Source organism: Acipenser ruthenus, chromosome 3 (assembly GCF_902713425.1).
Source record: "Acipenser ruthenus chromosome 3, fAciRut3.2 maternal haplotype, whole genome shotgun sequence".
NCBI classification, from domain to species: Eukaryota; Metazoa; Chordata; class Actinopteri; order Acipenseriformes; family Acipenseridae; genus Acipenser; species Acipenser ruthenus.
The window spans coordinates 81,429,996-81,453,701 of record NC_081191.1 but is presented as its reverse complement, the minus strand read 5'-3'; the positions used below and the strand labels follow the sequence as shown (position 1 = coordinate 81,453,701).

The 23,706-nt window shown below is 37.4% G+C and overlaps 1 protein-coding gene across 1 annotated transcript in view; it reads right to left on the bottom strand.

Annotated features, from left to right (window-relative positions):
- Positions 1-748: 748 nt before the first annotated feature.
- The window catches only part of cpa6 (carboxypeptidase A6), a 39,335-nt gene continuing 16,377 nt past the window's right edge, over positions 749-23,706 (bottom strand). The window contains exons 3-11 of the mRNA XM_034921144.2: positions 16,825-16,949; positions 15,416-15,530; positions 13,885-13,986; positions 13,696-13,800; positions 8,930-9,040; positions 8,732-8,822; positions 5,304-5,506; positions 3,437-3,521; positions 749-2,619 (exon numbers count right to left, since the gene is read on the bottom strand). Of these exons, the coding sequence (XP_034777035.1) occupies positions 2,432-2,619; positions 3,437-3,521; positions 5,304-5,506; positions 8,732-8,822; positions 8,930-9,040; positions 13,696-13,800; positions 13,885-13,986; positions 15,416-15,530; positions 16,825-16,949 (1,125 nt within the window). The 3' untranslated portion in view covers positions 749-2,431. The remainder of the gene's footprint in view (positions 2,620-3,436; positions 3,522-5,303; positions 5,507-8,731; positions 8,823-8,929; positions 9,041-13,695; positions 13,801-13,884; positions 13,987-15,415; positions 15,531-16,824; positions 16,950-23,706) is intronic.

The window sequence follows — 23,706 nt, the reverse complement described above, 5'->3', positions numbered from 1 at the left end:
TAGGTACCTGGAGCAAGGTCAGCTTTGTTAGAATTAGGAAGCCTCTGTCTGAACCGGGGCCCTGAAAGCAAAACTTATGTTTCCATCCCAGGATTTATTCATTCAGATTGGGAAAAGCCTTCACGCCCACTGTATTGGAATGATTGCATTTTACACCTGGCAGCATCCAATAAGATCGAATCTACTCCATCCGGCCAACTTCATTTCTGTTTCAAAGAACTAGCAGTGTGTGTATACCCAGTGGACACTTTTGAACAAAGGGAAATCTTTGAGCTTTAGGAGGTCTCTATATTTTCTTTTAGCCTGTAATAAAATGTTGCAAGTTCCTTAAAAATAATATTTTAAAAAAGCCCCAGCTTAGGATTTAGAATCTACCCATCTCCTCACACTACAGGGCACACTACTAACCTGCTCTATTACTGTACTGTGCACTACAATTAGCAGCTTCTCAACAAGCTCTGTGCCTCATAACCACATACAACCGATTACAAAGATTATGATATTTTATAATTCGTTTTTACAAAGTTTACTACAATTTTAAATATTGTCATTTATAATTGTTAAGCATAACAGTCATAAAAACAATATCTAAGTACCAGTCTAAATGCCAGTATTGCTTTTTAAATGCATATGTTTGTTGGTCCCATGCTGGTTTAGTGGGAAAATCCCAAAACAAAAAGCTGGTCTCAGTATTAGAAAAGTTTGGTAATCACTGCAATATATATTGAAAACAAAACAGACAACAGTATGGAAACAGACAATTTAATAAGGCATTTAAAAAAATAAACTCAGGATATTAATAAACAGTTAAAAAAAAGAATAATATGAAATACATGTAAAAAAAAAATATTATACTGTAAAATATAGCACAATAACAAAAAAAAGATTAACTGAAGCCACAATTCATTTACATCTACATTTTTAGAGTACATACAGATTAGAATATCAAAAATCTAGTACCTCCAATTTGAGGTTGTAAACATTTTTTCCTGAAATGTAAGCACCCCTTTTAAACATTTTTATTTTTCAATATTGTTTACTACTGTCATAACATTTTATTACACATATTATGTCCCATAACCATTTAAAATAAAGCTGTATATATTGTGAACATACCTTTTAAAATGTTGTATTTGAGAAGCGACAAATAATGAAATACAGACAAACTGGGCAGGGTTAGCATACATAAATGACGAGCTAAATGTCTTAACATTGTTATGTACTGTTCTGTCTTCCCATTGACTTGATCATTGTTATTTGTACTTTGATTGCTGCTGATATGCTGAAAACAAGAGTATAAAAATCTCTGTGGGTTTTATGTCAATCCCCATGGCAATGGTACTCATCAACAGGATATTACAGGAATTTAAAAACAACTTGTTGAGATGTTATACTTAAGTGGTGATGCTGTAACACAGGGAATGAGATTAGACTTTCTGACGTGTGTAAACAAGTTTTGCTACCAAGGAGAAAAATATCAGAACCTTGCATATTGTTATTGCAAAATAATAAGAGACAATGATTTAAAGGACTGTAAGATTGTAATACGTACGTGCTATAAAGCATAACAAACAGCAATGAAGATAATACAGAACACACACAAAGTTTTCATAAAGTCTTTTGGGATATTTTGTGGCATGGGTGAATGAACTATTTCACCTTTGAAAAAAAACAAAAACTACAATATGAATGCATGGGTACATTACAATATATTAAGCATTGCACACTAAAGCAACAAAGACATTGCTTCCGATCATTAAAGGAAGTTCCACAGGAATATGATTTTTGAAGTGACTGTGAGTCCGACAGAAAGTTGCATTCAAATACATGTACATAAAGGGAGGATTTATCAAATGACATGTGTGTTAGATCAACAAAAACACTATGGGAATTGTACAAAAGTGCTAAGCTTTATTATATTAACCACCTAAACAACAAAGCTCTTCTGGTTAAATCAAACTGAAATGATGTGACAAATGTGTTTCCCTACACATTGATCAGAAGCATTTATTTGAACCCTACCCCCTTTCTTGAGCCTCTTAGAAGAAGCTCACCCAGTGTCTCCCTCTTGTTATGAAGCCCTTATAGATTTTTTGCAACTTTTACAATGTTGGTATGTCAAAGTCTACGGTAAAGGTATTGTGTTTGCTGCTTTCCTGCTTTTTCGGTTGTTTGTTTGTATATTTTAAACAGCTAACGATAATGTTATAGTAGGAGGATTTTTGTCAGTCTAAACACATAAGGAATCTTGAGTGACTGTATACATTTATATATATATAAAAAAAAAGAATAGGTTACATTCCCTCTTACACTTTCTAAAATGTTTAGTTTTGACATTTGAATTGTGTTGAGTAAAAACGTGAAAGACCTCAGCATATTCTTGGGTATTCTTGGGTATATTCTTCAAGGGTTTTGCAACACAAAACAGTCTTCAGGAGCACTTCTTTAGTAAGCTGGCGGAGATTGTTTTGACTGCCCGTGTGGTCTCAGTACATGTTGGGTTAATCAGAGTTTCAGGGAGCAAAAACCCAAAATAACCAGTATCACGCAGCTCAAATGCAAATGCATAGGGAATGCCATTTTTGTAAGCCCAGTCCATAGAGCTTCCGGAACTCACATCTGAGAATAAAGAAACAGTGGCTGTAAATATATATGAATTCATTTTAACAGACAGCAAGTTGCTGATAGATTTTCAAGCTAAATTAATTATCCATAATGGATAAATATGTGTTTCCCAGTGTAGTGCTCGACATGCAAAAGTCTACATCTACATCCATGTGTCACATCCAGGGACACATGGATGTAGGGGTCTAAAAGTAATTTGATTTGCTGAACAAAACCACAAATCACTTGGATGGTTTTATTGTATACAAGGGGAAATCATGTGATTGCAGCCAACTGGTGACTAAGATGGAGTCGGTTGCCATGGACACGGTTGCAGTTTAAAAAAGAGAGGCCATTGAATGGAGATGGTATTGCACAATTACGGGGCCGTGAACCAGAATGCACAAACATGTTTGCACGTTTATGGTAGAACATCTTTTGCTGTCTTCTGATAACGCAGTGTGTTAAATCTTCCCTTCTCAAACATGTTATGTTACAATTTAGCTACCTCAGTTAAAGAATTTTTAGACTATACAAAATGTATCGAAAATGAATACAAGATGAAGAACATGATTCAGTTATATTTAAAAAGAACAGTGTACTCTGAGTAGTCTGAGCTAAAGAAAAAAAATCATAATGTCAGTGGCTTGTTTTATACATACAGCTCCAAAATGTTATTATTGAGTTAACTAAAAAGGAAACTCAGCTCCACCTTTATCAATAAAGGTTTACTTATCATCAATAATTGGTCATTTTAATAATAACTGACCTGGTTTAAATTATCAATAATATGCAGGTAATGGAAAATTGACATGCTCTGGAAAATACTTACATAAAGTAGTTGAAGCTGGGCCGTATCTATATCTCACCCCGTAGGCAGAGTACAGAGCGAGAACAGCATTGTGTGCAGCCGATTCCTAGAATAAAACAAACAGTGAGTCTTATTGTCATGTGTGCTGCACATTTTATTCTAGTATGGCACTAGCCCATTTGTTCTCACAGTATTTGGTGGCCATATATCGTTTGTTTTAACCAAAACCCAAATGTTAAATTTCCACTGTACTCACAGATTTTATATTACATTGCCACTGAAATCAGGTTAATATCTATCTACTGTATCTATCTATCTACAATTGCATCTCTGCCCATACAAAAAATAAGTAATAATTAACTGACGTTATGTCAAAAAATCATTAGTAAGCGATGTGAAAAATTAGGATTTTCTTGCAACTCTCAGTGTGTGTGTGTTATATATATATATATATATATATATATATATATATATATATATATATATATATATTGCTGGGACAAATATCTGAATATTAGAACAAATATTTTTTGGATACAAAAATCAGATGTTCAGATTTGCTAGAAATGACAAAACCTTGCACTTATTTACCGCCTCACCAGAAGTTGCTAGACAGTTTCAAAAATGACAAATGAAAAAGAGCTCCAACAGCAAGAAGTACACAAACCAGACTAAGCGTGCGCACGCATAGTGATCTCTATGGAAGGCCATCTGGGTCAAAAACGCGTTGTGGTGCTTTAGAGTGAGTCAGACTCTCATGGGACTGAAAAAAGGCAAGCATATCATTCTGAAATGCCTTGCTTAAACAGTGCCCAACTTGCTGGAAATGCTGTGTAGTGATTTTTATATAGATTGTATATATTATATATTTTTTGTTGAGACTTTCTGTTTCTGTCATTTTACAATGCCATTTCCACGTTTGTTTTATTTGAAGTGTTTCAAGTTAAATTTCAGTTTTCGTTTGCTTGTTCAGCTACAAAAAGGCACAAGTAAACCTCACCTAAATGTGTCTATGGCCACTGTTTACAGTGAAGAAAAGGCAATGGCAAGGAATGAAAAAAGTACAAAATAAATAAAATGAGGTGTCAACTTTATGTACTATTTATTTCGGGAATAAACAAAACAACGTTTAACTTTTGTTGTTAATGCACTGGTGTAAAGTAAGTCCTACACAACTTATTCTTTACTCCTGGCATATTGTTCTACTTTAACGTGTTACATATTGTAACATCTTGCTGTAAAATAAAGGCACACACACAGGGGCTATACATTATTATTTTTTTAAAACAAACAAATATCCGAACATGAAAATCCTGGGTTCGTCCCATATTAAAGCTACTTTTATTATTTGTTTCTTAAAACAAGAGTCTGGACTTGGCACAACCTCCAGAAACTACAAAGAAGAATCTTGTAAAAATAGAAACACTTTGCTGATACAGAGTACTCACAACACAGTCAAAGTTAGGAACGGTGGCATATACAGAGTACTCACAACACAGTCGAAGTTAGGAACAGTGGCATATACAGAGTACTCACAACACAGTCGAAGTTAGGAACAGTGGCATATACAGAGTACTCACAACACAGTCGAAGTTAGGAACAGTGGCATATACAGAGTACTCACAACACAGTCGAAGTTAGGAACAGTGGCATATACAGAGTACTCACAACACAGTCGAAGTTAGGAACAGTGGCATATACAGAGTACTCACAACACAGTCGAAGTTAGGAACAGTGGCATATACAGAGTACTCACAACACAGTCGAAGTTAGGAACAGTGGCATATACAGAGTACTCACAACACAGTCGAAGTTAGGAACAGTGGCATATACAGAGTACTCACAACACAGTCGAAGTTAGGAACAGTGGCATATACAGAGTACTCACAACACAGTCGAAGTTAGGAATGGTAGCATATTTGTAGGAGTATGGGTAGAGCAGCATTTGAGCATAGGCGTGAATGGAAATGTAGGCTTTCACCCGTTTCCTCTGTTTACGCAGAAAGTTGGCGACGGCTTTCACTTCAGGCTCAGACTCTGGATAAGGCCCGCAGTAGGTTTCATCACAGGGGTGTGAGGAGGCACCTTCCTCTGGAAGAAACACACACAATTAAAACACAGGTGGACTGAGAATGAAGTGGCCCACATAAAGCATGAGTCATTCTCCCTGAAAGCTTGTGTAGCAGGATAAAAGGTAGCAATGAAGATAAAGGAAGGCCTTTTAATGCCATAAGGAATTTTTAAGCCCAGTTCTAATTTTGGAATTCATCTTTATTACAATACAATTTGATATGTGCCTATTTTGTAAATGTTCAGGGTTTGACATTTTTCTGAAACTGACAGTGCAACGCAGATGTTATGAAAAACTCCTGATCCCATTTCTGATGTGTTTTTTTAATGTATTTTTTCAGATTACTTGTATATCAATATTTTTATTATTGTTATTGTAAAGCTTTTAGCAAGACACACCAGGGTGAATATCAGCCAGTTTCTGTGACAGCAAAAAAGATATTTCCATTCATTCAGCATGGCATATATCTGATGGAAACATCATTCCTACTTAAAGGCATTCTGCCGTGTTTGATTGATTCGTTGGCTAAATATAGGTGTTTAATTGGAATGTTATGTTATCCTTTTCATTTGCATCCTTTAAGCTAATCTAATTGTGTTTCTCCTCCCTAATTAATGGGTTGATATATGAAGATGAAAAAGGCCTTAGGTCACTAGTTAGAATGACTCTTATTTAGTCATACAGTAATTTGCATTAATATTAACAAGTTAATAAATATACTTAACAAAGACCAAAACATTTCACCAAAACGTGCCACAGAATGTTCTTTACCAGTTTGTATTGAATTGCCTCACTCAAGAACAATGGCACAAGAGTAACTTATTACATGTCTCGTGATTAGAGTTCCTTCACAAACAAAGAAAAAAATACAGTACGTTTACATTGGAGTGCTGTCACTGGTGTCTGGCTGTGGGGACCCCTGATTTGACTGAAACATAAATTGCTAAATTGGTCACTTTTTTTTTTTTTTTTTTAATTTTAGTCGTCGCCAATTTTTTCCCCCGGTTTTCTCCCCAATTTAGTATGCCCAATTATTACCTGTATCCTCGGCTCACCGCTCGCAACCCCCCCCCCCTCCGTCGACTCGGGAAACGGCGGCTAGAACAAGCCGTCATTTTTCGCACTGCAGATCCACAGCGATGCCACCAGACCTATAGTGCCAGAGGACAACACAGATCTGGCAGCTCCACTGCAGAACCATAGGCGCCCTATCGGCCACAGGGGTAGCTGATGCGCGGTGAGCCGTGGATTCCCCTGCCGACCTAAGCCCTCCTTACCCGGGCAGCGCTCGGCCAATTGTGCGCCGCCCCCTAGGAACTCCCGGTCACGGTCAGCTGTGACATAGCCTGGATTCGAACTTGCGATCTCCAGGCTATAGGGCACATCCTGCACTCCGCGCGGAGCGCCTTTACTGGATGCGCCACTCAGGAGCCCCCATGCTGTCACTTTCTGCCTTGCCAAAATTAAACTCATGAAATCAATTGGTAAGCACCCTTTCCAGACCTTCTAACAACCCAACCCATCTCTTCATGTATTCCCTGTATCTGTAATCTATTAAACTGCATTACTTGTGTTCAGAACTGCATTACATGGCAGCATTATGTTGTGGTCTGCTTGCCATGATTGCTAGATCTGGTCTGGTGGCACTGTTCTAAAAACTCAATTAATTGGCTGTTCAGCTAGTAAGGGGCTTTTTTTTTAATTTAGTCGTTGCCAATTATTTTTTATTATTATTTTCTCCACAATTTGAAATGGCCAATTATTTTTAGGCTCAGCTCACCGCAACCACCCCGGCGCTGACTTGGGAGGGCGATTTCCAACACACGCTGTCCTCCGAAGCGTGTGCTGTCAGCTGACCGCTTTTTTCACACTGCAGACACACCATGCAACCACCCAAGAGCTACAGCGTCAGAGGACAACGCAGCTCTCGGGCAGCTTACAGGCAAGCCCGCAGGCGCCCGGCCAGACTACACGGGTCGCTGGTGTGCGGTGAGCCGAGGACACCCTGGCCGACCTAACCCTCCCTCCCCCCGGGCGGCGCTCGGCCAATTGAGCACCGCCCCCTGGAAGCTCCCGTCCTCGGTCGGCAAAGGAATAGCCTGGACTCGAACTCAAGACGTCCAGACTATAGGGCACATCCTGCACTCCACGTGGAGTGCCTTTACTGGATGTGCCAATCGGGAGCCCCAGTAAGGGGCTTTCTGATTGGTGGAGAAGATACATCCTTATAATTCCAACTCCTTAGGGAGATATGTAGTTAGAACTTTTTACAAATACATTTTACCTTATGATTAAAGTAGCTCCCATGTATTGAACATGTTGTATAGCACAAAGACCTTAGATAGAAGCTTCCCACAACAATATCTCAATTTTTACCAATTTGTTAGTTAGAACCCTGTAATTCCAAAAGAAATCATGTAACGCAAACTGGAGAGGCACCACTTTGTGGCAGCACAGTATAAGCAATGACACTAAACTTAAAAAATGTAATAATAAAATACACTTTCAATTCATCCCTATATTCCCACAGCTGTGAATGGAGTAGCACACACACCCACACACACACACCCACATATCAATTAAAAACCCCTTCCCCAATCAAAAACACACAAAGCACAAAAAAGGACAAACAATAACTTCAACCTGAATATTATAGTACAGTATCTGTGCCAGCCTGGTAATGTTATTCAGATTCTTTATTTTATTTGTACACATGTGTGCTAAAATCGAAGCATTTTAATGAGAGCAGTTCCTGGATCACACTGATTCATTAATATTTCAAGTCCTCATATATAAACCAGCAACTGTCTGGGCACTGACTAGCAATAGGTGGTGCTGAGGAAATATGGGGGCCAGGATGCCTGGGAGTAGCAAATGCAGATTTGCACAAGCAAAACTGTCAGCATAAATGGAGCATCAAAGGGCATGATCAATAGTTTAATCAGTTTAACACATTGTAATCCATTAGAATAGTTCTAGATTACTGGCAGGTGGTAAAACTAGGGTTAACATTTTTAAATAGATTTTTTTTTTTTTTTTTGAGTTGAATAAGAATATATTCTAAATGTGTTCAGCCAAATAAAAACAAACACACCTTGCCTTATCAGCTCTTTCTGGTAATGAAGCACGAGAGGAATAAGGTTTCTTGTATTCAAATTCAAAGCCTCAATAAAGTAACCCTACAAATGACTTCATGGCACGTTAACCTAATGTTTAACCAGCATGTTGTTGTTTTTTAAACTTACCGCACCATTTCACTTTCCAGTTTCGGTTGGCATCCACACCGCGACAGTGAAATTTTGAGTTTTTGGAGCGAGTTTTTCTCCAGAATCGATCCTGGATGCAATACATGCAACAAAAGATGAAAACATCATGAAACACTTGACAAAGGAAAATGCAACTCATTTAGAAATGTTATGTTCAATATTCAAAATGCTACTTACCTTTGTCCAGCTAAAATGATACCCATCAACATTAAATACAGGCATAATATAGAAATATAGTTGATTCATCAGTCTCCTTGTCACAGGGTCACTGTGATATGAGTGCAATGCCTGAAATGAAATAATACACCATGAACATGCATAGCCACGGTGTGTCCTAAGACTGGCTGGAGAGTAGTGCATGTATAACCTTATCTAAATTTATCATGGGGTTAATAGACATGTGATCAAGCCACAGGTTAAACAAAATTCAATGCATCTGTTAGCCTCCAAGGTTTCCTCCATGGCTGGTATTTAAACACCTTTTGTCCATGTCTCTCAGCAATTCCAGAACCAGTCCATTCCGGAAACTGAACGCAAAAAAGCCGTCAGCTCTCACAACATTCCATGGCTTTGAATACACACTTTAATACTAATTTAAGCAGAATACTAATTCAACCTGCATTGCGCATGTGGGCGTATGAAGGTGTTATTCTCCACATTCAGATTTTGATTCACGTGGTGTTACCTACTCTTTTAACATTGACCTTGCCATGCAGAGAGTGGACTAAACACAATCTGAAGATGAATCCTGGTCCATTTCCCTTTCTGTTCAATATTAATTGAGCATGATAGCTCACGCTGCTGAAGAATAGGATTACAAAAATCCAATCTGGTTTTGGTATTATTGCACCTCTAATCAAGCTAGGGGTTGAGTTTAATCTGACTTTCAAAAATGTATGCATTCTGTTACATAGTGGATTCTTGAGTACTGAGTTTATTGAAATGTATTGTTTACTTTTTGTACTTAGCACAAAATTATACGGCCAGGAAATACCTATGTAACATACACGTTCTTAATATACCTAAATATTACTTCCTGCCATACGCAGAACAGTGTGCTAAATACTGTACCATAATTAATAGGTAGCATTAGAAAATGGTACTTGTATTTTAAAGTGTAGATGGGTTTTCTATAGAAATGGCAGTATAAAGAATAATAATAATGCAATGCTACTTTTATCTTCATTTTCTTTTAATTATTACTATTTCTTTTTAATTAATATTTAATAAAAGAAAAAGAAAAAAAAATCATGGCAAAAATCTTATTGTCCCCCGAGTTTGGCTTACTCTTTAATGAACTGATTATCCCAGAGTAATCAAAAGCCGCTCTCTAATTGGAACTCTCCATGACAGAACGTGAAGCAGAAAAAACGGATGGATGGTGTTAAAGTTAAAGACATTTGACCTAGATTTGAAAAACAAACCCACATTTAATTTAATTTTCCACTGTGGCTGAGTCTGCAGTACATATTTAATATATGAATCAGTCAAGAAAATAAGTGAGGCAAGGATGGACAGTAAATACGACTTTATATATTTTGTTTAAATATAGCTGGTACAGCATAACTAAATAAATAAATAACAGAAATAAATAACTGAAAATGTTTTTGAAGTTCTTAACGCACCGTTATAAAAGTTTTTTTGCCGTACAGATCTCCATCTGGTTTGCTGACTGCTGCATAATCCAGTTTATATCCCGCCTGTCATATTTGTTTTTGTCGAGTTGAATTTGTTTGAATTTCAGAAAGTCAGAAAACAGTGACAGTGATGTTTTAATCACCATTTTAGTGTTTGGAGCATCTTTCTTTTGTAGTATGTTTTGTAATTCATTTTCTGTTTAGTCACAGAATCGGTGTTCAGCAGTTTCTTCACATTCAGCCATTTTCTCTTGTTGTGAGGAGTGGAGATGAAAGGCGTACTTTTGAAAAGGGGCAGGACTGACAGTGATGTGAACCAATCACATGATATTATTGCCGGATGGTAGGATGTTAGGGCAATAGTTCAATCTATTTGTGCTCCTATGATGAGGTTTTAACTAATCACAGGCCAGAATTTCCAACTGTGATTTATATATATATATATATATATATATATATATATATATATATATATATATATATATATATATATATTAAATGGATGAAGGCTATATATGCATCCTGAGTCAAAAAGTGAACTTTACTTGAACTTTGACCCATTCGACTCCTCGAGACCATCACTTTCAACACAAAATGACTCATTTTCAATTGCTCGACAACACCCACGGTACAGAAATGTTCATTAATGATCAATAAAAAGAATGTAAAGCTGGTACATTCGTATCTCTGATAAACTGGAGAGGAACGGGAAATTAAAACAAGGTAAAGGTAATCATCCAAATAAAGCTGAATCACTAACAGATAACAATATAGAACGTCTGTACAGCACTGAAACAGTAAGTTTAAAAAAACCCTGAACTGCACTGCTGAACCTTGTCTTCTTTAATATTAGCATCGCAAGTATATGCTGTGTTTACTCGAATTTAAGTCGCCCCTGAATTCAAGTCGCACCCCCAAATACCAAAAAAAACCACTGAATGCAAGTCACATTTAACTCTTAATGAAAAAAACACAATAATTAACGGTTAAATTACTTTTTAATTTCTAGGCGCCAGCAGGGAACACTGTATTACTGTACATTAAAGAATCAGAGTATGTCACCTACTATATTACAAATGCAAATGGGAAAATATGTACAGTACAGTACAGTACCTTCAGTATTGAACGACAGTCATTGCAGTTCATGGTAGCTGGGAAAGGGTAAATTACCTTGAACTTTACTTCAGTCTGCTTTATTGTCCTCGTTTGTTTAATTTGGCCAACGTGACTCTGTCACGTTCGCAAGCAAAATGAGTGCAAGACAGAAATGTGTCGTTCATTTTAGGTTTGAGTTAGGACTTTGGAGTTTACACTAGTGGGGTTCCCATAGTGAAACCAGGCACAGACCATAATAACAGTGAGTAAGTTTAGAGAATCACAGAGCGATGGAGAATCCTCCATTAAGCAGTACACACCTTAGTGTTCCTGTTTCTCATGCTCCTCCAGATAAAGAAAGATATATAAATAAATGATTGTTCATTTTGAAGCCGGACCCGTGTTGATCATTTCCAGTACTACACTGGTAATATTATAGTATTGCATAGCCTTTTGATTGCGTCTCCATCTTCTGACACATCTCGGATGCCGCTGTTTCTCTTTTCTTAAGCAAACAAAATTACTTTTCTTTTAAAAGCTGCATTAACAAATGTTCATGGAGTTCGCTGTGCAGCCATTTTAATATACCGGTACTGTACCGAGAGTAATATCTGTACTGGGCAGTACTGTGTACAGTTGGTCTTGTTCAAGCGCACCAGAATAATTGACATGCGCAAATGTAAATTGGTACCCTAACTAAAAACCTCGAATCCAAGTCGCTCCCCCCAAATTTGAACTTATATTTTGGCCACAAAAGTGTGACTTAAAATCGAGTAAATACGGTATATATATATACATTATATATGTATATATACATTTCTGTCTCAATGGGGTTTAGGTCTGGACTTTGACTAGGCCATTCCAAAACTTTAAATTTCTTGTTCTTCAACCATTCTGATGTAGACTTGCTTGTGTGTTTTGGATCATTGTCTTGCTGCGTGACCCAGCTGCGCTTCAGCTTCAGCTCACGGACGGATGGCCTGACATTCTCCTGTAGAATTCTCTGATACAGAGCAGAATTCATGGTTCTTTCAATGATGGCAAGGCATCCAGGTCCTGATGCAGCAAAGCATTCCCAAACCATGACACTACCACCACCATGCTTGACCATTGGTATGAGGTTCTTACTGTGGAATGCAGTGTTTGGTTTTCGCCAGACATAACGGGGCCCATGTCGGCCAAAAAGTTCCACTTTTGACTCATCTGTCCATAGAACATTGTTCCAGAACTCTTGAGAATCATCCAGTTGCTTTTTGGCAAACTTGAGACGAGCATTCATGTTGTTCTTAGTGAGCAATGGTTTCCGCCTTGCTACTCTGCCACGAATCCCATTTTTGCCTAGTGTCTTTCTGATGGTGGAGTCATGAACACTGACCTTAGCCAAGGCGAGAGAGGCCTGCAGATCCCTGGATGTTGTTCTAGGGTTCTTTGTGACTTCCTTGACGATTTTACGCCTTGCCCTTGGAGAGATTTTGGCAGGACGGCCACTCCTGGGAACTACTGTCCCAAACTTTCTCCATTTGGACAATATGGCTCTGACTGTGGTTCGGTGGAGCCCCAGAACCTTAGAAATGGCTTTGTAACCCTTTCCAGACTGATAGGCATCAACAACCTTTTTCCAGAGGTCTTCAGGAATTTCTTTTGTTTGTGGCATGATGTGCCTTTAGAACCTGTGTGCTGACAACTTCACTCTGATGGTTAGTCAGTTAGTCAGATTTATATTGGGCAGGGCTGGCCCAAATCAGGCCTGGTTGTTAACCAAAGTACTCAAACAGCTGACTCTAATTATCCCTTTAATTGAGTTGAGTTAACTAGGGGGGGGCTTAACTAGGGGGGGGCAATAACTTTTTCACACCTGAAGATGTTTGCATGTTTGATTACCTTGCACACCAAACAAATGAAAGAAGCACCAAAATTTGGTGTCATTTTTTCTCTCAGACTCCCTGTATATACTACTACAACCCACAAAAAAATCTGACCAAATGCAATGTGAAAAATGTGCAAAAATGCGGAAAATCATGGATGAAGGCTATATTTGCATCCTGAGCCATATCCCAAATATATACTAACTGTACTTCATCATATAACTAGTTACTGGGTAGCTATATAAACTTATATACAATAGAGATTCATATTGGAAACATGATAGATAGATAGATAGATAGATAGATAGATAGATAGATAGATAGATAGATAGATGAGCAAACACACTTCTTTGACAAACCACTGACAAAATGCTGGCCCAATCCATTCTCTGGCATGGACTCCACAGTCAATCCACACTGCTTTCTTGTCACGGCGAGATTTCTTTCCTAGCTGATAGAAGAGTTGTACAAAGTTAATTTTATAGTGAAGTATTTATGACAAGTCAATATGATGTTACAAATCATCCTTTCCTACCTGGAGAACATAAAGGGGTCTTCCTTCGAATGACTGGCCGATTGAAAACATATTAACAAAGTGTGGGTGTGTTCTGTTAATTTCATGCATCCAGCTTTGTATCTAAAAGTACAAACAAACAGTGATAGCTGTATTAAATACACATCTTTAAAGCTTTGTCCTGACAAATGTGACAATCTTAATACCAGCCTGTGACAGAGATAGAATGATTCTTGGTGTTAGATCTCCCTCCCGACCTGTGACGGCACTGGACTGGATGGCCCGACAATTCATTCCCAGGGTTAGGCAGAAGTCGGACATCTAGAAAGGGAGCGGAGCTACGGTACACTAAATCATCGACCCGGAAGGGAAACAATGTGGCAGCCGTGGATTGGAGGAGTGGTTGCACTTGTTAATCAAGGGGTCATGGTTGATAGTATATAAGGGGACGTAGCGAGGTGATCAGTTCCTTATTATGGTTAAGCTGAAATTAATTGTGAAATGACCGTGAGTGTTTTGTTTGTTTTGTCTGTCTCTTCTTTAATATAACTGTTTGTTTGTTATTAGATTAGACGGCTAACACGATCCGGAGTGGTCGCTTAAGGCCAGCACTAAACCCAGACAACACTGCACATTGTATCACAGATAACTTGTTCTTCACCACAAGCACTACAGCACTCACTCACTCAATACGCATTGCTCTGTATTGCCAGCCCTCCTTTTGTTTACTGTTTGGTCATCAGACCCTTTTGGATTACAAAATAAAACAGAAATCATTTCACCCGTACTTTGTTGTCTGTCTTTCATTATTGGATTACTGCACCTGCTCTACACCTGTGCACTAACTACCATTTTGCCACACAGGCCAATGCGTTTTAATGTTCAATCTTTTGTGTATTTTTCAGTATAGATCTATAGTGACATTTCACTCTCTTCTCATTTCCTTGTAGTACTGGTAGTTACGTAGGCATTCCCACTAGGGGGCAGCTCACAATTCACAACCACCATTCATCAGTGATGAAAATGGTAACAAAAAACCTCACAAGAACAATGAGATGTTTGTTTAACGCAAAGTTAAATAAACAAGGTGTGATAGATCTTGAGCTGATAAAACACAAGAAAAAAAATCAGAAAGCATTAAATTCAACTCTGAATTCTAAATTCTGAGGTAGAACTTATAAGAAACTACTCTGATTAAGGCATCTAGTCAAATCAGTTTCTTATTGGTGTTAACTCACAGAGAAACACAAAACCACTAGAAGATTTGTTTTTAAGATTCCAGTTTTCTTTCAACCGTCAAAATCACAGCAATCGCAACAGGAAAAGACTATTTTATTCCACAGTTATTGCACACCAAAACAATGCTTGACAGGGATTTAATTACAATTGTATGTTCAAGTAACTCATAAAGAATGGTTCATTCATTTGTCAACCTGAATTTCAACAATAAAAAATACTATATCAATATTGTATTCAGGACTCATTTTGTTGTTGCTGTTATTATTTCTAATACATACACCCATCCGTGACAAATCTTCTGTGATGTACATACCTCCTCTAATGAGTGATAGACTTCATAATCGTATTCTGATTCAGATCTTCGCTTTCGGGAAGACCTAGATCCACTTTGTTTTTCAATTTCCTTCTGCAGGTTGGAGATAAGAACCCTATAAAACATTAATGAAAAACAGTTATCTCCATGGCACAAGGAACTATCCCAATGGGATGGCAGCACACCGTGTGAAGTCTTATCATACCGCATTAAGGATTTTCAATTTCAAACGGAGGCTGAACCAGGATACTGCCTGGAGGCTGGCCCTCACTGACAATGACAGGTGAGGTCTCACAACATTGACAGTGCCTAGACTCAACCCAGTACAACTGTTAAACTACTCCACAGCAGTAGATAAGAAACTGTAATCTAGAGCTGGGGGACAAACAAAATTAATTAAGACAGTACAATACATTTTAAAGATTTCAAGCACAAAGTCACATTTGCCCATTTTAACAGACTCTTGATAATTTAATGTGTACGGAACAATACACAAAAATGATAAAAGTCTTTAACTACCAGAAATTAAAGTATTAAAGACATATGTTGAGATAAAATAGGTGTCTTATTTGATAAAACCCCAGGATAGAAAATCTGATGCTAGCCAGTGTTCGGCAGCAGTGCACAATTTAAAATAAAATAAATTCTAAAATTCTAAAATGTGTGTAGGGTGGTTTTTAAAGTGAGTATGTTAAGCTCAGGCTCAATTTTCTAAAACAAATCAAGTTTGCAGTAGTAATGTAGAAACTGCAAAAGTACAATACACAGTACAGCAATTGCAAGTCTTTCTCTTCTCTCAGCTGGAGGAAAAAGCAGTGAAAATGGCGTAAAAATTAATGTGAAAATTACTATAGAAATGCTAGCAGAAAATGATTAAACCAGGTAAGGCGATTGAGATATCAGTAGAATAAAATGATTCTAAAACACAATAAAACAGTAACAAAAAAACTAAACATACTTAATTCACAAAAAAAAATCTCTATCAATACTGCAGTCACATTAAGATTTCAGGTAGCAAGTCTCAGTTTCCACTTCTCATCTGAAGAAGCATCCTTTGCCTTAAAAGCGAGTGGTTATATTTTTAAGAGATCATTCTCCCTGGCTGCTGTGCTGTGGGTTCTCCTTTTGGATGCTCTGCCAGCAGTTAGTCAGTCATTGCATGCTCTTGCTCACCCCTGTACAGTATTGTACGTGCATGTTCTGTCTTACAGCACAGCTTCCCTGACCTACCACCAAAAAGTTTCAAAAAATCCCCCCCCCCCCCCCCCCCCCCGCTTCCCACCTCCACTGCCACCACTAAAAAAAAACACTAGCAGCACAGGCGTTATTATCTAAAAGCATAAATTGCTATTCTTATATGCACAGTAATGAAAGAGTACCGGACATCAAAGGGAAAAGGAATTACTTACTTGTAAGGAATCTTAGCCTGCTGAAGGTGAGACCTGAATATTCCAGAGCTGTTTCTGTCTATGTGGAGATCCACTGCTGCACCCTCTGTGATGATAGACACGCTGTTGGGCTGCCATAGGTCCACCTATAGTGCAGGAACCAACCTGTAATTCACATGTATTTGATCTCAAAATGAGAGACACCTATGCTGCACTTACAAATCAGAAAATAATGGGCATAAAAAAGCTTTGTTCTTAGAACACGTCATACATTCAGAAATTGACCAAACTAATTAGAGGACACAAGGAGCCATATTCATACAGCTTTATGCCCTTATTTTCTGTGCAATATCCAGTATTTAACAGAACCTTATTTACGGTGCTATTCATAAAACAATAGTGCAGTATTTATAGTCTTTAATACCCCCAACCCCCCTTCATTTAATTAGCTCTAGTCGGCATAGCCAATCAATAGGTGCCTGGGCATATTTCCGATGCAGTAATTCCAGTCTTCAATTAAAAATTAGACTTGTATTTTTCCTGCCTTATTTTTTCTAGTCTCTCCTGCTCTCTCTGCCCTTGGTGTGTCTTAAATAACCTTGGAATCTGTCCCAGGAGAGACATCAACCATTTGCAGAACAGGCACTGGGGGCAACAAAGTAGGGGATTTTGTGAAAATGCTCCAGCAGGGACTTGCTGATAGAAGCAATTTGGAGGCCACATCGCAGTGTAGCGCCAGACAGTGCCAACAGATCATAAAATGCAATGCCTCAGGCTCAATTTGGTTCAGCTGAATGCCAAAAAGGGCTTTATCCTGTTCCGCAATTAAAACGCATGCAGTGCTCTCCTTCGTAAATGAACTGATTATTTGTGCTTGTAAATTAATTGGCTAACCTTAGAGGCTGTTTGATGTGCACACAACTTGCAGAGGCCCTGTATAAGAAGACTCTTGAAGTAATACTCTATTGCAACCAGCAGTGAAATGACACAACTGCTTTAGCCAGGCCCAGGTTCTACTTGGGATAATTCTAAAACAAAAGCTACTTGAACTAAGCACTTCCATGTTTAGGATTCATTTTTTTAAGTTGACCTACAGTATATATTACCCACCTGTGTACATTTTCTAATAGGGTTAAAAATGGACCTTCTACAGATAAGAAATGCACTAGAGATTCGAATGCATTGTTACGGATGTTGGTTTCCTGACCTTGGTTCAGACAGGGGCCTAATGATTTAAACAATGACGTTATTTTGAATCCACCACCACTGTTTAGACAAACTGAACAGGTCCTCTTGTCACTATTACATGACAACGTGCAGTTATTTGGATAAATAGTTAGTTTCAAAGACACTGGGCACAATAATATACTAATAATACGACTGACTTGTATCAGTATACCTTTTGTCTATAGACAGAGTTTAAATACTTAAACCAACTGCAATGAAATAGCTTGTGTACTATCAAGCCGACTGCACGCAAACAATTCTGCCTGAATTCCAGACTGAGCCACTTCAGAGCCAATTCCAAGAACTTTATGGTACCAGGCCCCTGTACATCAAAGCTGTTTACTCCAGGGTGCACATACCTAATGTAAGGACTTTAAAGACTTCTGAGCCCTTAAATAAACCTTCTGTTCAATCAACCTTTGGTAGTTCTATTGTCTTAACACACACACACACAAAAAAAAAATGTACACAAAGTAAAAAGCTTTGAGACTAATGTAACATGAAAAGAGACAAAGGTAACATGAATTTATTATTACTGCGTTTTAAAATACTCTGATTCATTTTCGAATTGGTTGAACTTACGATGTAATTGCAGGCAGTATTTGGCAGGACATTCCTTTTTTATCATCATGGAATAACTGAATAAGGTTAATCATTAGGACTTTTTTTGACCTTTTATCCTCCTTGTTTCCTTTTAGTTTGATGGTCTCTGATTTAATTCCAAGTTTTAAGGGGAAATTAGCTGTACTAATTGCAGTACAGAGTGGCAATTATGCAGTGCCCTGGTAAAGTTCTCAGACAGCATTATTATGGAGTTCAAATAACCTCACATGCTAGATAACTGCAAGAAAAAGGGCCTTTAGAGAGTGTTATAAAGTTTAACCTGAGGCTTCATCTGTGATTTGCTTTTATACTCTGCCAACATAGTTGTGCTGTTGGTTTTAGGCAAAATAACTGGGCAATTGAGATGCTAGCTTAAAGAATGCCCATTACTGAGCAGGCTAGAGTTGTGTAAACAGTGCTTATTAGCAGCACTGAATTATAGCTGCTCATATCGATGTTCTTTTTCAAAGCAGAGAAGATCAATACATACATACTTTGTCATTTGCTTCAATACATAGCTTTACTGATGAGGATTCTAATTGTGAGTTCATTTTCATATCTGGTTTATAATTTTTGTTTATGCAACACTAACACTGCCAGGTCCCATTATTCCTCTACAGGTTTGAATATACGAATAAAAGCCCTTTTCATACAATACTATACTTTAAACACAATACATTAATACATTAATCAGTATGGCACACACTGTGAACTGAACTGTAACATCTCGTGGCCCCCCTAAAGGTTTACCACAGTAAAAGCTGAACAAATTGTAATAAAGCATAGTGAAAGCATGGTAAAGCAAAGGTGAGCATTGTAAAACCCAGAAAGATATGGTAGAACAAGTTAAAAAAAAAACACCTAAACCATGCATTGTAAGCATTGTAAAGAATAGCAATATATGGTAAAGTATATTAATAAACACGGCAAATGCATAGTTTAACATTGAGAAGACTGCAAAAATACCTTGGTAAACTTTTATAAGGGTTGTGCTAGAACAGGACAAAATACTTTCAATGTAGTTTTTTCCAGTGTATTTGTATCCTGAATACTGCCTGGCATTAAAGCTACATTAAGTATACACAGTTTTAACTGCAAACTACAAGCCTGTCTTTCAAATACCTTTGTCAACTTTTGTTTGGGCAAAGTTCATACACATTCAAGCATAGGTGACATTTGAGGATTCCCCAAAACAGCCTTCAAGTTGAGTTGCTCACATTCAGAATGTTAGGCCGGCCTACGTTTATTCTCCTTACTTTCCAAAAGCGTCTTCATAGGAGAGAACAGTGTGGAATCTTGGCAAGACAGCTTGCTGAGAAAAAAGCTGAAGCGTAGCACAGGAAAAAAAATGAGCGACCTAATCATCAAAGTCACAGCATCGCCCTTTACTTCCATTGTGTTTTTTGAAGCATGAAGAGGCAGCACCACGTCAGAAAGAAATGAAAGCTCCATCTCAGGACGTACCTTTGTTATCAGGATAGTCGCCAGTGTAGTGAGTGACAGCAATTAATCCCTTCAAGACTTTCCTTTAACTCAGCCACTATGCTTCAGTGTTAAAGTACCTGGCATTTAACACCATCATCTGTCAAAAACAGATGTGTCTCGCCTCATGCATGGATAATTAAATAGTTCATAACCAAGCATCTTTCAACTATCTGATTTTTCAAAGGGTTTATTAATCTGGCAGTTGCATGTGAAAATGCTCAGAAGTTGTTTTTTTTTCTCAATCATATTTACTGGGTTTCAAATAAATAAAGAACATCCACCAAAAAAGGAATACATTCAACAATAAAAGCATAACAAGAGAACACAATACATCAAGGGATCAAAAAAAGGATGAAACACAGATTGCTTTTTTTTCTTATGAGTAACAAACAACACGCATGGATTTCAGTTTAGGCAGCCACTGTGGCCTTATCATCTTAAGACTTTGAATTACGTAGACTTCCGTACTGCAGTTGTCTTTTGGAGAAAAAGGTCAGCTTCATAACAAACCATTTCCAGAATGGGGACATTTACAGCTGTCTGGATTTTATTACTGATTTTTTAATTAAATGTAGGGAGATTGTAAAACAATGAAAAGAAAAATACATTTTTAGTATGCTATAGATAAACGAATCACTAATCTGAACTGGGTCCAGTCCCAACTGGACCGGTTAAAGAGAGTCTACTATAATAATATTAATAATCGGCAAATGCAAGTTGGATCATTATGGCTAACGTGGCATGACTACAGTTATGGCCAAACGTTTTGCATCACCCAATAGAATTAACTACTTTTGATTCATAAAATTGAATGAAACCTGCTGAATAATGTTACATTAAGATATTGAATTACATACTGCTTTATAGTTTTCCATATACTTAACGAGAAACTGTCTAATATCTAAAAATGTGACACTGCGAAATCTAACATAAAATACTGTACAACTGTTATGGCTTCCAGTAGAATTTTGCAATATAATTTTGTAGTTTTTTTGATTACATGATGTTAAAAAAAGATATAAATTATGTTTATATAGATTTTTTTTTTTTTTTTTTTAAATATGTCTCAATCCTAAGATTCTTTGTGATGCAAAACTTTTGGCCGTAACTGTACAGTACTTTCTGTTGGTTGAAAGTTTTGTTACAATTTATTACTATTATTATTATTTTTTACATGGTGTTAATTTCTGAAACAACAATGAAAAGAAGCAATTTGTTGCTGATCATTTTAGCCAGAGGGTTACAAGTTATATATGGAAAAGTGGCCACACCAGTTTCTTTCATAAAATGTGTCAATGGGTGAATCTTTTTTCCCCAGAAGGTGAACCTGGCCTGGGACAAAGTATATTGAGTTTTTTCTTGAGGTATATGAAACTAATATTAGGACATTTAGTTTTTAAGGATTTCTTAAACAAAGACGGCTAAAAAAAAAAAAAAAGTATACATTTCAAAACATTAAGAGCCCCTAGAGCATTTTCATTTCCTTACAAAGTCTGAAAGGAATTTTGAAACACAACTGTATTTTGTTTCCATCAATATAATACCACTGTTGCTATCCTCTTTTGCTGTTTTGCTGAACACAATTAGAAAGCTTGTCTAGAAGTAACAATAGAGGTTTGTAAAGGTGATGGGTTAGGATTGTAAAATTCACAATTTACCTTACTAGGAAGCAAGCACCATATGCATATTTAAAAAAATGACTATTTTAAAAAAAATTATATATATATATATATATATATATATATATATATATATATATATATATATATATATAATACTAAAATCTGCAGATTATTTCCATGTTCTATGGAATCCTGAATCAAACTTCCAGAAATAAGGGGCCTCCCCAACACACCCGCCTTTTATTTTTGGAGTAGATTCACCCCTGGAAGTTTGGTTGAAAGGGTCTCAGTCATGCAGGAAGGGAATTCCTGGCCAATGGGGGCGCTGGTAGCGAAAGGCCTGATGCCTGGCAACAGAACACATTGGGGGAAGGCAGGCAACTCAAAGGAGGACTCTGACCTCAAATTGGGTCTTTTGGTCCTCTGCTGCACTGAATAACAACAGACGGTGATATATAAAGCAGCACAAAGTAATACAATGGTGTATGCTGTTTGACTATTCATAATCACATAATGGCTGCAACATTTGCAAACTGTAACCACTGCACCTTTTTACCATACTATTAAGGTTATTATATTTTAAATGAATCTTGATAATGGATATCATAGCCATGGGACTGGTTCAGTCACCTGGGTTCTTGGAATAGCGGGGCAGTGATGCTTGGTGGTTGGGGCGTTTCCATAGGCTCACAAAATGGGGTTGTATTAGCAAGGCTACATAGGCAGTGCATTAGAAAGGTTTACATTCTGGGGTGCAGATTAGGTTACTCAAAATGGACAAGGGCATTATGTAGGGATTAGGTTGAATAGGGTTAGACTAGGGTTGTGCTGCAAACAGCCTTAGGGCTGGTAACAAGTCTTTGAAAATCATTGCCAATTCAGATCCTTTTGACTCCCCAAGCCACGACAAGTGTTTATTAGGAGCGGTGTGCACCATAGTTGCAAAGCTCCAGAAGGTAGCTACAGTAAGTAGAAACACTAAAAGAAACATAAATGACATATTAAATGACAAATATTTCAACTAGAAATATATCTCAGTAACTAGCTGACTGGATGTCAAACATTCTGCATATTGAATACTTGGCCTTTTGCTGATGATGTCAGCAGAGCAGATCAGGAGAAAGATAACATTTTACTGGAACCACTTCAGTCTTGCTTATCATCTGCAAACCGGAATGGAAAAATAAGATATACAGTAATGGGGATAAAATGTACTGCACTCTTTGGGGAAACAATTTAAACTTAGCTGGATGAGGGTATATGTTTTGGGATACCTTGCTGATGCTATTACAATAACATTTTTCCAGCCTTTTGTGACTTTCAAAATTATCTATTATACTTTTCCTTATACATTACTGTAAATGTGTTTTAAGTGCCCTTAGCTTATCCCAACAGGCTTAAAAGTATACTTTATAGCCCCCAATGAAAGGTCATTAGAAAAGATGTCTATTAGCTTTAAGCTACAAAATGCTATTACTGTGTCATGAGCAAGATAATGGTAATATTTCTAAGCAGCTGTGTAAACGGTGCTGTCAGCTCTGTGAAATGGTGAGCTGTTTAGTAGCCTTTCTATAGACATTCTTGTCAGCTCCATTTTACTTTATACCAGACTGATTGGAGAGTAGAGGTGTTTGTCCCAGTTCTTCAATCTGGATCTGCACCACTCACAGCTGCTACAGTACAGCCTACAGCTGTGCAGCTGTGTGTTTGAAATCCAAACCTCATTTCTAGCCATTTGTTCCCTTGGCAGTTACAATTTTTTTTTATTTTTTCCATTTGATTCATTATTCCTACACAAACTTTATATGCTAAAAGAAAACAGTGCAGCGGTTAAAGGGAATGCCCGATGGTGCAACTTAATTATTCCCAAATGTAGTCTAGTAAACACTCAAATGTCTTGATCTGAACATCTGATAGATTACCTATTTAAATTACAAACATTTGAAGACTGGAACACGCATGTTTG